At 47.8% G+C, this 14,312-nt stretch overlaps 1 protein-coding gene across 1 annotated transcript; it reads left to right on the top strand.

The window, feature by feature from the left end:
* The first annotated feature begins 177 nt into the window (after window positions 1-177).
* Window positions 178-8,177, top strand: LSM3 (LSM3 homolog, U6 small nuclear RNA and mRNA degradation associated). Its single transcript, XM_005898785.3, has 4 exons — window positions 178-230; window positions 1,407-1,517; window positions 3,639-3,734; window positions 7,875-8,177. Exons 1-4 carry the CDS (start codon window positions 210-212, stop codon window positions 7,953-7,955), a joined length of 309 nt encoding a protein of 102 aa, XP_005898847.1. The 5' UTR covers window positions 178-209; the 3' UTR covers window positions 7,956-8,177.
* Window positions 8,178-14,312: the final 6,135 nt, after the last annotated feature.

The raw sequence follows: 14,312 nt of genomic DNA, 5'->3' as shown, positions 1-14,312 counted from the left end.
GGCGACAGAGGCCCCGCCCCCTCGCGTAGGCCACACCCCACTCCGCCCCAGCCCCGGAGTACCAATGTCAGCTGCCGGAAGCGAGAAGGCGCAAGACCGATTCCTTTCTACTTCCGGTGCGTTGCGTTCTCGCGTTTCCAGAGACCTGAGGCGGGGGTGGGGGTTCTCATATTCTCGCGAGAGGCGGGAAAGAGCGCAGGGTTTGAAAGATGGCGGACGACGTGGACCAGGTGAGTGTCTTCTGAAGCGCCATCTCCGAAGCAGCTTACTTGTTCCCGGCCCTGGTTCTGCGCGGGTTTGCCTACCAGGGTTGCGTTTTCCAGTCTCACAGAAAGGTGGCCAGTTGTGCCGCCTCTTTCTGGGTCTTCACGGCCTCAAATCTGCCTTTTGGCTAACCGCGCCCCCTCCGAATTTTACGTCGGGCCTTGAGATCTTTTACTGTTCGAAACCCGCTGAAAACTAATTATTCCTCACTCTCGCCACTTCCTTTCTCTTGAGTATATTTCTGTTTGCCAGATACTATTTAAAATGCATCAAATTAATACGTTGGCCCTTTTTTACTCCTGGCAATAATCATGAAGGGAGGATGCTGCTAAGTCGTGTCCGACTCCTGCGAGCCCGTGGACTGCAGCCCGCCAGGCTCTTCTATCCGCGGGGTTTCTCAGGCAAGAACACTGGAGTGGGTTGCCGTTTCCTCCTCCAAGGGGTTCTTCCCGACCCCGGGATCGAATCCGCGTCTCCTGAATTGCCAGGCGGATTCTTTACCCGTCATTTGTAAACAGGGAAACTGAGAATTAGAGATGGCACGGTTTTTAATCCCAGTTTCCAAGTGTCAGAATCAGGAGTTGAGCCCACACGCCCAGAGTCACAGGCAGTGCCTTCACCCATTATTCTATACTGGATGCTAAATACTGATATATTCATCTTACGGGCCAAATGGCGCCCTAAACTCAGCCTGCCCTGCGCTGCATTCATAATCCTCCTTCAAACATTGATCTCTGCTTAGCATTCTCTCGTATGTGGTAGTCATTAAGTGTATGGTCTTCAGTCTACTAAATGATACTTGAAATAAATGTGAAGTCCCTGAGAGAGTGACTCCCTCCACCCTGAGATGGGGTCAGACAGTTCGGATTTTGAGGGAACAGAGTCATGTTATTTTGTCCTGACTCCTCTCTGTCTTCTTCGTAATCCAGCACTTAGTGTTGGGCACTGCTCTGCACCTTCATACACTGTCCTTCAAGCCTCACAACAGCGGTGTTAGGTAGGCGCTGTTGGTACACGCATTGTGCAGATTAGGGGACTGGGGCGCCGGGGGGCTAAGCGCTCGCCCGCTGCCACACAGGGCGCGGGGGTCCCGATCCTTCACTCTAGTCCTGTAGCGCCACTCAGCCTGTTTCTTTCATCAGCAACAAACGACCAACACTGTGGAAGAGCCCTTGGATCTCATCCGGCTCAGCCTGGACGAGCGCATCTACGTGAAGATGAGGAACGACAGAGAGCTCCGAGGCAGGTTGCATGTGAGTGAACTGACCCCTTGAGACAGTTTCCCTCTCCCTCCTCCTCTAAAAGGTGGAAACTGTCTGCTCTGGAAGAGTGTGCTGACTGTTGACCGGAAGGAGGTGGAGAGTCGCCCATATTTCTAAAGGCCAAATGCGGTGGTATTTTATTCATATTTTTAACATTTTTTCCTCTTAATGGAAATGGTGTATTTATTAAAGAACACTTTCATTTCTTTCATTTTTTCCTTTCTATTTTTTTGTCAATAACATTTACTTGCTCTCCATTCTTATTTAAGTGTTCTTTAAACTACTGACATATATACATATTAACTTGTGTTTTGTTGTGAAAAATTTTAGATAGCACAGACACACGTAGAGTAAAAGTAGAATGCTATTTCTTCTACCAGTAGCCGTTCCTTCTATTGGGTCTGTAATCTTCCAGGTCTTTTCTCTGTATTTACGTACATGAGCATGTGTCTGTGTGCATATACTTGCACTGTATACACTGATGACTTTGCAGGATTCTTTACGCGGCAGTAGTGACACCAGAATTCGTTTTCCATTTCTTGCTGCTAAAAGTAAGGCTGCTTTTTATACGTAGACCTTTGTTTACATCTGCACATATAAATATTTCCGTAGGGTTGGTCCTTTGAGGTGGTTCCATTTATTCATAAAGAGAGTGTATTAAAAGATTTTGTCTCTTCTTGGTAACTTATTTCTTTGCTGAGTGTGTTCTTTTTATCATTGCCATTCTACCCTAAAGTACTAGTTTTTATCCAGCACTAAACCAGGTGCTGTTATTCTGAGTGTTTTGCCTGTAATATCTCATTTAATCTCTATAACAACTCTGTGAGTGCAGATACTCATTATCCCCATTTTGCATTTGAAGAAGCTCAGGCTCAGAAAGGTAAAGTTACTTGATTAAGGTGACAGCCAGTAGAAAGGAGGGCCAGACTAGGAACCTAAGCCATCTGACTTCCACTGTCTCTTCAGTACCATGATTCTACCTAATATGAAACCTAAAGGTAAAGAACCTCCTGTGCTAAATCTTAAATTGCAGAAAGGAAGATGAGCCCCAGGACATGGAATAGTGGCAACTTTGCAGAGAAAAATAGAACTGAGCTTTTTTACCTGGGCCAGTGGCACATAGACAGGCCCTCCCGGACGGACATGTTGCCTTAACTCTTGGAGGCTTCTTCAGCCCCTGTGTGGACTCACTCCCCCCTGCACTGGATGCCCCCTCCCTGCCCCGCTTCTTCAGCCCCTGTGTGGACTCACTCCCCTCTGCACTGGATGCCCCCTCCCCGCCCCGCTTCTTCAGCCCCTGTGTGGACTCACTCCCCTCTGCACTGAATGCCCCCTCCCCGCCCCGCTTCTTCAGTCCCTGTGTGGACTCATTCCCCTCTGCACTGAATGACCTCGCCCCGCCCCACCCCACCCCGCCTTCTGTTTTGGGGCCTCATCTGTGGATCTTTGCCCTTGTTGGTGTGCTTTGCCTGGCACTTCCCTGTGTTGCTAATTGGCTGCTCTTATTTTGATGTGAGCTGGTGAACCATTTAACACTTGACTAGAAGTAACTGAAGTGGGTTCTAAACAAGACCCTCTGCCCCGCTCTGGAGGTTCACCATTTGGTCAGATGCCTGAGCTTTGGAGCATAGATTGAGGGCATCCCTGAGTATCCGAGCTGCACTGTTTGCTGACTGTGCTGAGCAGTTAGTTCTGGCGAGGCTGTGAGATGCGCAGGTGCTGCTCCACGCGAGTTTACTCTTTGGTGTTGTCTGGGACAGGGAGGTTTGAGTGACAGCATCTTGTGCCTTTATGAAACCAGTGCTGTCATCTTAGCAGTTACAGAATTTGTTTTCCTTTACTATACAAAACTTCAAATTATTTTGAGTAAATTCATCTTTGACCATAAACAGTTTTATATTTGTGTTAGGTCAATTAAGTAATCGTGGGAGATGGTCTGCAAAGAAACAGTGTATTAGCACAGCAGAGTTATTTTTTATTTGCATGTAAAGTTTGTGGTGTAAGTTAATGTTATGTGTTACTTGTAATTGATCCATTTGCATATGGTAAGCCCTGTTTATTTTTTCCTAATTTGCTTATTAAATTTCTTGGTCCCTCACCTTCCCACTTCAGGCTTATGATCAGCATTTAAATATGATATTGGGAGATGTGGAAGAAACTGTGACAACTATAGAAATTGATGAAGAAACATATGAAGAGATATATAAAGTAAGTCATGCAGTTCTAGTCAACACGTTCAAAATGTCAATTCTCAGAATACAACAACTTAATAGTTATTTATGGAAAGCCTTTCATGTTTTGATACCTATTCATGGGCTCAGTAGAATGTAACAATTAAAAGCAAAGGCTTTGGAGTTGGACAGACCTGGGTTTCCAGTGTTGGCTTGGCCGCTTCCTACCTGGGATATGTTGGGCAGGAAGTACCTTTGCGACGTGACTTCCTCACTGCTGGGCAGGAACACTGGTCACTTCTGTTTGGCTTGCCAGGATGCATTGAGATACGGCTGTGAGTAACATTAATACAGGACGATGTTTTGTTTGATGTGAATTTATCTATCAGTACTTGTTGGAAACTAAAACTGAGAAATTAAAAAATATTAACTCATTAAAACAATAAATCTATTGCATGTTGACATAAGTAACATTCTCATGAATACTAACTATATTTTCTGAAACAAAACATTTAGTGAGGAGTGTCTTTGTTTTATGTTTTGCAAATGCTTGTCTTAATAGACAACATTTAATTGCATCTTTTCTTCTGCATTTAATCTGTTGTGCTACGCTGTGGTTGAACATCACACAGATAGGTTAACTGGGATTGACAGAGTTTTTGTGGATGCTTGCCTTTGATGCTACACCCAAACTCAACGAGCAGTAGTTTCTTAAAGGTTAGTTGTAGTGTGGAATCTAAGACTACATCGGTGAACCTCCATACTCTTGTTATATGTAGGTTCATTGGTACCTTGCACTTGGAATGGATCTTGTATATATGCATAATTTTGTTACATCAAACTCTGGTCATTTGGAAAGTATTAGTTCACTGAATTATGCAGATCTTCCATATATTGGCACATTTTATTCTTCAGTCTTGTAAGTATTGAGAAGCCGTCTCTGACCCTCCTCTAGTATCGTGCTTTCCTGTGTAGGCTCAGGCCACAGGGCCGCTGGGATTCATGTCTTGACTCTGTTGCTTACCAGCTCTATAATTTTATCAGTTACCCAACTTGTCTGTGACTGAGTTTCCATGCCTGTAAAATAGGGATGGTAATACCGACTCATTTCATACTACGGTTGAGGATTCATTGAGAGATTCCGTGAAAAGCCTTTAGACGGCGACAGGCACATAGTAAGTGCTCCGATGTTAGCCTTTGTTGGTTTTTGTGCTTCTGCTTTATCCCGGCTCTCCTCTTTTCAGGCACTCTTGACTCCTTGGCTAGTATTCTTTTTCCTTCTGAACATGGATGGATTTTTTTGTTTTAATGTGTGTTTTTCCCTCACACGTGTTAATTGGTAGTCACTGTCTGCTCTAAGCATCAGTCTGTGATGACAGCACAGCATAAAAGCTTGAGCTCTGGGTGAACAGATCTTTGTTCACATCTTGGCTGCTGCTGATGAGTTTTGTAACCGTGGGCAAATTCTAGAAATTCTCTAAGCCTCGAGGACCTGCTCAGTAAAATGCCAGTACAGTAATTGTGCCTTCCAAGATGCACTGCATTTGGTGCTTGCGAAGCTGGCAGCAGGTGATGGGTGGTGGCCATTATGATTATGGATAAATCTGTGTCTTTTCTGAGCATCTCTCTTTTCTAATATTCTTACTGCATAAATACCCACTTTGGATGTTATCTTAAACTCAGTACATCTAAAACTAGACTCCTGGTGTTCTTCACCTTCAAAATGAGGTCATTCTCAATTCCTTGTTTCTGATCGTGACTTTCTTAAGTTATTTGGACCCTTTATCTCAGAGTTTTGTATAACAAGTCAGCCCAAACCTTAGTGTCTTAAAAGCACATCCACTTACCAGCTTGCAGTTTCTGGGGGTCAGGTGTTCAGACTCAGCTGGGTCTTCTGTGTTAGGGTCTCTCATGAGGTTGCACAGGGTCTGGGGTCTCATCTGAAGACTACAGTTGGGAAGGTTCCGCTGCTAAGCTCACTTTGATGGTTGTTGGGAGGATTAATTTCCTCAAGAGTTTTGAAATATGGGCAGACCCAGAGCTTGTTAGAAATGCAGGTTCACAGGCTCCACCCTGGCCTATGGAGTAAGGATCTCTGGGCATGGAGCCAGAAAACGGCCTTAAAAGCTGTTAAACAGGTGACCTTATGCACAGTAAAACTTGAGAACGCTGAGAGATACAAAGAGTTAGATCCATTCATGGCTGACAGATAGGTATACTTGATTTAACATACTAAATTTACAGGTATTACTTGAATTTACTGTTCAGGGTTCTCTTTTTATGTTCCAGTACCTAAGAAGCTCATAAAACATAGTTTTTACATGTTAAAAAAAAGTTCTGGAACCCTAGCTATTACCAGTACTTCCTGCCTGGCACAGAAACAGTTCTGTCAGAGCTACATGGAGTCAGCTGTACAGATTCCTGTAAGCTAAGAAGGACAGGTTGTCACTGTCCCTCCCGCCTGCACTGCAGCAGAGCAGGGACAGGATGTCCGCCACCATAAACACTCGCTTTCAGAAAAGGGGAGGACCCTGAGCAGTCACTGGTCCTTAAGTGATGATCCCCTGGGAGGCGTGAGTAGTGAAAGTATGACCTGTGCGATATTTGGGACATACTTATACTAAAAAAACCTTACTCTTTCTTTGTTTAGAACTCTTTATTGGTTACCTGTATTTTTATTGTTAAATATGGGAGCTGCAGAGTGTTGACAGAAACACTGAAGTATGCTGGGATATTCAGTTTGTCAGAGGCTTTTGTTAGCCAGTCACCGGATCCTTTGTGAGTGCCATTTCTTTAGAACTTAGGACTTCTTGTGTTTCCCGTCTGTTTCTTTCCAGCCAGCTCTTTGGGCCCGTAACCCCGAAACCCTTCTCTCGGTGAAACTCACAGAGGCCTTTGTGTCTCTAGTTACCCACCTCTAACGTGGGCTCCTCTACAAAGTAATGTTGGCTGCCCCGGGTCACCTGCTAATGTAAACTTGGATGGGGAGGGAGCACCCTTATCTCATCTTCCCCTTAGGGCTGAGTTTGTTTAACTGAGAACATGGACAGGGCTGCTTTGTGCCTCGGAGCTGTTTTTCTTGCTTTTTGTCCACAGTTTGGAGTCTAAAAACAGTTGGCTTTTCTGACCTTATGAATTCTGTTTCTTATCATCGCTGGTTGAAAACCTGCTAGTTATCGCCTGAGCTCATCTCTTCCTTACACTGCCCTGCCCAGCGCATCAGATTAACAGCAACACTACCAATGTTTGGCTTTTTCCAACCTTTTCCCCAGAACCTAGGTTTGGGACGTCTTTAGGCTACTTTTTAGCTACTTTCTAGGCAACAGTTCTGGGACTGCCCTGGTGGCTCAGACGGTAAAGCGTCTGCCTACAGTGTGGGAGACCTGGGTTCGATCCCTGGGTCATGAAGATCCTTTGGAGAAGGAAATAGCAACCCACTCCAGTACTCTTGCCTGAAAAACCCCATGGACAGAGGAGCGTAGTAGGCTACAGTCCATGGGGTCGCAAAGAGTTGGACACAGCTGAGCCACTTCACTTCAGTTCACTTGAGGCAACAGTTTTACTGAGGCGTGAGAAGATTTCAGACCTTCCTTGTCTGTTTCCTTACCGCCTAAGGCTCGTCCCGTGGCTCACACAAAAGATACCCATTCCATACGTGAGTGGATTAGTGCCACAGTGAAGCAGCAGGGGAGGGTTTTATTTGTGCCCACAGTCTCTAGCGAGGCTTTAGCTCGGTGCACCAGCCCTGCTCGTGCTCAGTCAGGGACCCCGGCTTACTGGCTCTGCCGGCCCCAGTGTTCTCCGTAGTCTGAGTCCATGTCGGGGGGAGACTCCAGAGGGGCCTTTGTGGGAGGCTTAGGGTCAGCCATCACTCCTGCTCACTTCTCATTGGTTAGAACCCGGGAGTGTGAGGAATGTCGAGCTGTGTGCCGGGAAGAGGGGGGACGGGCTGCCTGGATGGCTGCAGCCCCTCCCCCGGCTGTGTTCCAGGAAAAGAAACACTCCGGAGATGGTTCTTTGTGTCACAAAGGTAAGTGGCCAGGGTTTTAAAGCCATCTGTTTGTGTTACGATGAATCTGTGGGTTTTTGTTTCCAAATTTCTATCTCAGAAAATGAATACCACTACTACAAATTTGTACAAATGGGTTCTGTGTTTTTTTTTTTTTCCCTCTTCCAGTCAACAAAACGGAATATTCCGATGCTCTTTGTACGGGGAGATGGTGTTGTGCTAGTTGCCCCGCCACTGAGAGTTGGCTGAAATGGAGAATTTATCCTGTGTGGAAGATGGCTATACTGTGATTGCCTCTTTGAATGTGGAAGATATTCAGGAGAGACCAATGTACATCTTGATACTAAGAAGTAACCAAGAATTCTTCCACTCCTGAAATAAGTTGGTCTGTAGATAACTCACAAATTCTTCAGCTAAACGGCATTTTTATTTTTCTCCAACCCTTCCAATAAATGCGATCATCAAGATACAGAGCTTTTTCAGGAATTGATTTGCTCCACTGTTTTTTTGCACAATTTCTGGGTTTCTTCTTTAAATTAAATGTGTCGTTTCCGCTTTGGTTTTTAACGTGGTCTCCTGTCTTGTGAATTCTTTAAAAGAAGCACGTCTTCCGTTCAGTCGTCCACTTGTTCTGCGTCTGCTGTATTTGCAGCACCAAGTTGAGTCCCGGGAACTGTAGTTTTGTGGATCTGTGTCCCTCCCTGGACCCTTCGGGAAGGCACTTGTTGAGGCGCAGTGACTGCCAGGCAGTGAGGGCTGTGCTGGTGGTGGCATACGTGTATGGGATGCCGTGAGCACGCAGGGACCAGCGCCCGAGCCAGAACCACCTGGCTGGGCAGGTGTGGTGGTGATGCCGTCTCATCGGAAACACTAGCACTGCGGTGAACGGTGAAGCCCGGTGCTGTTCCTTCTGTCTGGCCTGATTTTCTAAGGTCGGGCTTCAGTGGTGGTTAATCCATTATCTAGCGCACTGTGCCAACATGCAGGGTTTTAAGCCATGTGCGAGAAAGATGCTTTCGTTAGACATTGTATAAAGTGGTTTCATTTTCTTTATTGTGCCTGTTCCTACAAGTTAATGGAGACGAGGAAAACAAGTGTGGGCAAGCCGACAGAGGCTTCATCTATGTCAGAAGACAGGAGAGAACCTTCTGCATCCGCACACTTGGTCCAGGCTTCAGGGAGTCCCAAGAGGGAGCCTGCTTCCAGCAGCCTCTTCACTGTTGAAGAAGTGGGACTGTGTTTGTGATGGTGGCGAGCGGTCGATCCTCTGGATCATCCTTCCTGAACAGAACACTGTTTCGGAGCCGCTGTCGTCGGTCCGTGTGATAATTGCCATCTCTTGTCAGAGTGCACCGAGCAGAGGCATTTTGTGCCTGTCTTCTCTGGCATCCCCTGTGGCACGTCCTGCAGGACGTGACGAGAAGCTGAAGTTCCGTGAGCTCTCAGTTCTTGCCTGTGGGTCCCAGGCAGTTCCCGGGGGAGCGTGCGGGCAGCCCTGGCTCCTGATGTCCACCACAGGCTGGTGATGGCCACTCCGATTCTCTCCCTGTGGCATCTGGTATCTGTGCTTAATTCTTGAATGCTTTCTCTATTCTTTTCTTGGTCATCTTTCTGTGTTTTCTCCTAGAGTTGATAGGTTACATAGAACTGTTTTTGGCTGTGAGGACTACGGTCTGCACACACTATGTTTCTAAAAACCATGGACCTTACCATCTGACCCAGCTGCCATCGTGTGCACATAAAACCCAGCTGCTCTATGCAAACGTCTGCTTAGTCCTTGCTGCTAAGATACAGGGGATAGGACTTCCTGGTGGTCCAGTGGCTGGGACTGCGATCTCAATGCAAGGGCTGTGGGTTCCGTCCCTGATAGGGAGCTAGGTCCCACATCCCACAACTAGAGAGCCTGCACACCACAGCGGAGGTTGGAGATCCGAGTGCTCAACCAAGACCTGGCACAGCCAAGTAAATAGTAAAAAAGTGTACCTGCAGGATAGTCCTCTGCGTGTCCCCAGACGGGTTTTGCGAGCCCTTACGGAGCTCAGGCTGCCTGCCTGGAGGGTTGGAGCTGGGGCCCAAGCCACAGTAGGGGCCATTCAAGCAGCTTCCTGCCAGGCTGCTTCTCCAGGCCTACAGGGGTGCTGCCCTCAGAGGGTGCAGTCAGAGGGCCCCAGAGCCATGCCTTGGATTTCCAGGGCTGCACGGCACCCTGAGCTCCAGCCAGCTGGATGGCCCAATGTCACCGGAGCTGGTGACTGGTAGTTTCTGCAACGTGGTATCACATCACTCAAGGGGGAGCCTCTCTAGCAGATGCCATACCTGCATCCCCGTGTTGGTGGCTTATGGTCCCGACTTGTGGTTCCCCACGAACAAGGATGGACAGACAAAATGTGCGGGTACATACTCAGCATTGAGGTGACACGTGCCCCAATTAAAACCTGAGTAACTTGAGCTTCCCAAGTAAGACTAAAAGCATCAGCTGCAAATAGGCACTTTTCATACGTTTTAAATAGTGGTTTTTAAAGGTCTGCCCAAACTAGGCTGTTTTCACACATCCTTCTGTGACAGATGTAGGCACATTGTGGAGCTATTGCAGGTTTGGTTCCAGACCCCCACGATAAAGCCAGTATCACTGATGACAGATTACCATGACAGTGAAAAAGTTTGAACTGGTGCAGGAATTATGAAAATGTGACACAGAGACATGAAGTGAGCAAATGCTGTTGGAAAAAACGCTCCAGGAAACTTAATGCAGGGTTGCGCAAACATTCAATTTGTTAAAAAAAAATAAGCAATAAAGTGAAACACGATCAGCAAGGAATGCCTGTAATACATACCTACGTTTTAGCCTGCAGTCGGAGGGGAGGAATGTTCCACTGGGCGAGCGGTTGCCAGCTGTGAGCAATGCTCACCTGCACTGGATGGCAAGTCACTGGAAATTCCGGGAGTCACCCTGGCAGGCTCCAGAGGCTCAGTGATGCTTGTGTCCCTCGGCTCTGGTGAGCTTCGTGGATTTCATTCTTGGGCAGGCCCTTCCCAGTAGCAGATCCAGCATTACAGCCAGCTGCTTGCCAGCTGCTGAGCTTTCATTTTCGACTGGCTCACGTGCTGGTCCCTGCCTAGCCTTCATGGCGAGGAGAACCCAATATATGTTAGGATCAGAAGAGCAATGGTCCCTGAATCGCTCACTCAACTATTACGTGATCTCACAGTTACAAGTGTTTTGCAAAAAAGCAGGGAAAAGAGAAAAGATAACGTGTAAAGGGCTTCCCCGGTGGCTCAGCATCGAAGAATCTGCCTGCAGTGCAGGAGCCACAGGGGACTTGGGTTCCATCCCTGGGTTGGGAAGATCCCCTGGAAGAGGGTGTGGCAACCCGCTCCAGTATTGTTGCCTGGAGAATCCCATGGACAGAGGAGCCTGGGGGGCTGCAGGCCATGGGGTCACACAGAGCCGTCCCAGCTGCAGTGAGTTGGCACGCGTGCACCATGTGCAGAGGCCTTCATGCTATTGCATCCGGGGAAAAGGGGGTCAGAGGACTGCCGTTCAGCACAGAGATCTGAGAGGAAACCCAGCGGGGTAGCTGAACCAAACTTAAGATTCCTGAGGGGAAAACCAACTGAAGGGCCATCGGTTTCTAGAAAGGATTTATCAAGTTTGCAGGTGCTACACAGATAGCCTGAGGGCCCTGAGAATGTAAGGATGACAAATATGACCTTCGTCAGGCAAAGTGCCCCAGAGGTTACAAAATCAGAAGTTAGATTGTGTATGTGAGATGGACGCTTCTCAATTAGACGTTGTTTTTAATGTGTTCAACAACAGGGACGAGGGCAGAAGCATGGAGGTGAGAGGATGCAGCTCTTCCGGCAGCAGCGTTGAAAGCGAGGAACCTAGAGGACGACTTCCCAGGTGACTCAGTGGCAGAGAATCTCCCCGCCAGTGTAGGAGATGCGGCTTCGGTCCCAAAGTCGGGAAGATCCCCTGGAGAAAGGTGGCAGCCCACTCCAGTGTTCTTGCCTGGAAAATCCCATGGATGGAGGAGCCTCGCGGGCTACAGTCCATGGGGTGCCAAGGAGTCGGACACGACTGAGTGAGCACACTGATTGGTTGGGCCTGAGCCACGTGCCCATCATAGAACTAAGGGTCAGATTATCCACCTAGGGATAATCTGGTCTGAGTGAGGAGAGGGGTACTTCTCTCAAAGGAACCAGGGGAAAGAGTGGGTGGGAGCTGGAGACAGAGTGCCTGTTATATAAGAATAACTTGCCATCTCCCCTAACTTACACAAAAATAGAGCCTTTGATTATTAATGAATTATTAGTGGCAAAGTTTTTGGAACAGACTTCATAGCAGAGATGTTATGATTGGAAGTCACTGCTCTGGAATCTAGTAACAGGCCCTCGAGTACCCTGGGGGGGTCAGTGTGCATGCAGCTTAGGTGTTTCATGACTGGCTGGAGAAGGAAATGGCCCCCCACTCCAGTGTTCCTGCCTGGAGAATCCCAGGGACGGGGGAGCCTGGTGGGCTGCCGTCTGTGGGGTCGCACAGAGTCGGACACGACTGAAGCGACTCGGCGGCAGCAGCAGCAGTGACAGTAGCTGGAGCCCTCTTCGGGGGCTGAGCTGGGGGCCCGCAACATGAGTGTATTCGGCTGAGAGTAAGCACTGGGGTCCTTGGAGCTCTGAGGAAGGCGGGTTATTTGCATGATGTGAGTGAGAATGAGTCCCACCCAACAAGCGGCTTGTTAGCAGGTACCGTCGTCTCAACCCCTGGGCCCAGGGCCTGGCCAAAAGCGTGTCCCCAGGAAATGCTGAATGACTGAGCAGTTAAACTATAAGAAAGCCAATGACAACCCTACCATTGGAAAGAGTAAATGGTACTTTTTTTTCAGCTTTATTGAAGTGAAATTGATATAATTGTGAGGTATTTCAAGTGGGCATTGTAATGATTGGACGAATGTATACATTGTGAAGGGATCCCCACCTTCTGGTTATGAATGCATCCATCACCTCATGTCCGTCTGTGTGTGCGTGTGGTGAGCACTTTCTTAGCAGATTAGAGTGTGGTCAGCTTAGTCACCATGGTTCACACTGAACTGTCAGATTCACTCATACCTGAGAGTCTACTCCTTCTCTGCCATCTGTGTCTCCCCATCCTCCAGACCTAGAGACCATTTTCTAAGAGTTTGACCTTTTCCTTTTTTTTAGATTTCACACATGGTACATGCAGTGTCTGGCTTATTCCACTTAGCATAATGCCCTCAAGGTCTGTGTTGTTGCAAATGGCAGAATTTCTTCTTTCCTTGTGGCTGAATAACAGTCCATCATATGCACATATGCGTGTTATCACTACTGCTTTATCCATTCAGGGCAAAGGGTTCCTTCACAGGTGAGCTTTGCGCACTGCTTTCCAGACACTTGTGATGTCCTGCCCACAAGTGGACAGTTGCCCTTCTAGCCATCTTGGCCCATTGCCATTTACCTGAGAACCACAGTAGACACCTCAGTTCAGTTCAGTTCAGTCGCTCAGTCGTGTCCGACTCTTTGCGACCCCGTGAATCACAGAACGCCAGGCCTCCCTGTCCATCACCAACTCCCGGACTTTACTCAGACTCACGTACATCGAGTCAGTGATGCCATCCAGCCATCTCATCCTCTGTCGTCCCCTTCTCCTCCTGCCCACAGTCCCTCCCAGCATCAGAGTCTTTTCCAATGAGTCAACTCTTCACATGAGGTGGCCAAAGTACTGGAGTTTCAGCTTCAGCATCATTCCCTCCAAAGATATCCCAGGGCTGATCTCCTTCAGAATGGACTGGTTGGATCTCCTTGCAGTCCAAGGGACTCTCAAGAGTCTTCTCCAACACCACAGTTCAAAAGCATCAATTCTTCGGCACTCAGCCTTCTTCACAGTCCAACTCTCACATCCATACCTGACCACTGGAAAAACCATAGCCTTGACTAGACGGACCTTTCCTCACTAGTTACCAATTTACACAGAAAACTAACACCAAGAAAATAAAGAAGCCAAGTGTTTTAAATTCATTTTTAGATCCATTGCCCAAGTTTAGTACCTGGAACATGTAGATTTATTTTCTGGACTGCTTCTAGAGGTCTTCTGGATGTGGAAGTAGCATGCCCCACTGTAGTTTCTGCCATTGATTGTTGTTGAGCCCCCAAGTCGTGTCCAATTCTTTTGCCACCCCAGGCTCCTCTGTCCATGGGATTTCCCAAGCAAGAATACTGGAGTGGGTTGCCATTTCCTTCTCCAGGGGATCTTCCCACCCCAGGGATTGAACCCACGGCTCCTGCACTAGGAGGATAGGCAGTAGGCGGATTCTTTACTGCTGAGCCACCAGGGAAGCCCCAAGTCAAATAAACCCGGCTTCAAATCCCAGCTGTGCCACAGACCAGCTGGGCCAGTTACTCACACCGTAACGTCAGCCTGTAAGGGCTGGAAAGCATTTCTGTAGGAAGCCGGGACAGAGCCTAGAATGTCACTGACACATCACGGACCTTGGGTTTGGATGTCCTGAAGGGGAGGCAGTCCTGGGAGGCCCATTCAGTTTCCTCAGGTCACTCACTCACTCTCTTCCAACTATCCCCACTTTCTTT

The sequence above is a fragment of the Bos mutus genome, chromosome 22, assembly GCF_027580195.1.
Source record: "Bos mutus isolate GX-2022 chromosome 22, NWIPB_WYAK_1.1, whole genome shotgun sequence".
Classification (NCBI taxonomy): Eukaryota; Metazoa; Chordata; class Mammalia; order Artiodactyla; family Bovidae; genus Bos; species Bos mutus.
Note: the sequence above shows the minus strand (reverse complement) of the source record. Positions and strands in the feature narration are given on the sequence as shown.

Bases quoted from the DNA above. Each gene is read 5' to 3' on its own strand.
- LSM3 (XM_005898785.3), top strand. From the start codon at position 210: ATGGCGGACGACGTGGACCAG. The intron at 1,518-3,638 runs GTGAGTGAACTG...TTCCCACTTCAG, and splicing joins AGCTCCGAGGCAGGTTGCAT to GCTTATGATCAGCATTTAAA. The intron at 3,735-7,874 runs GTAAGTCATGCA...TCCCTCTTCCAG, and splicing joins CATATGAAGAGATATATAAA to TCAACAAAACGGAATATTCC.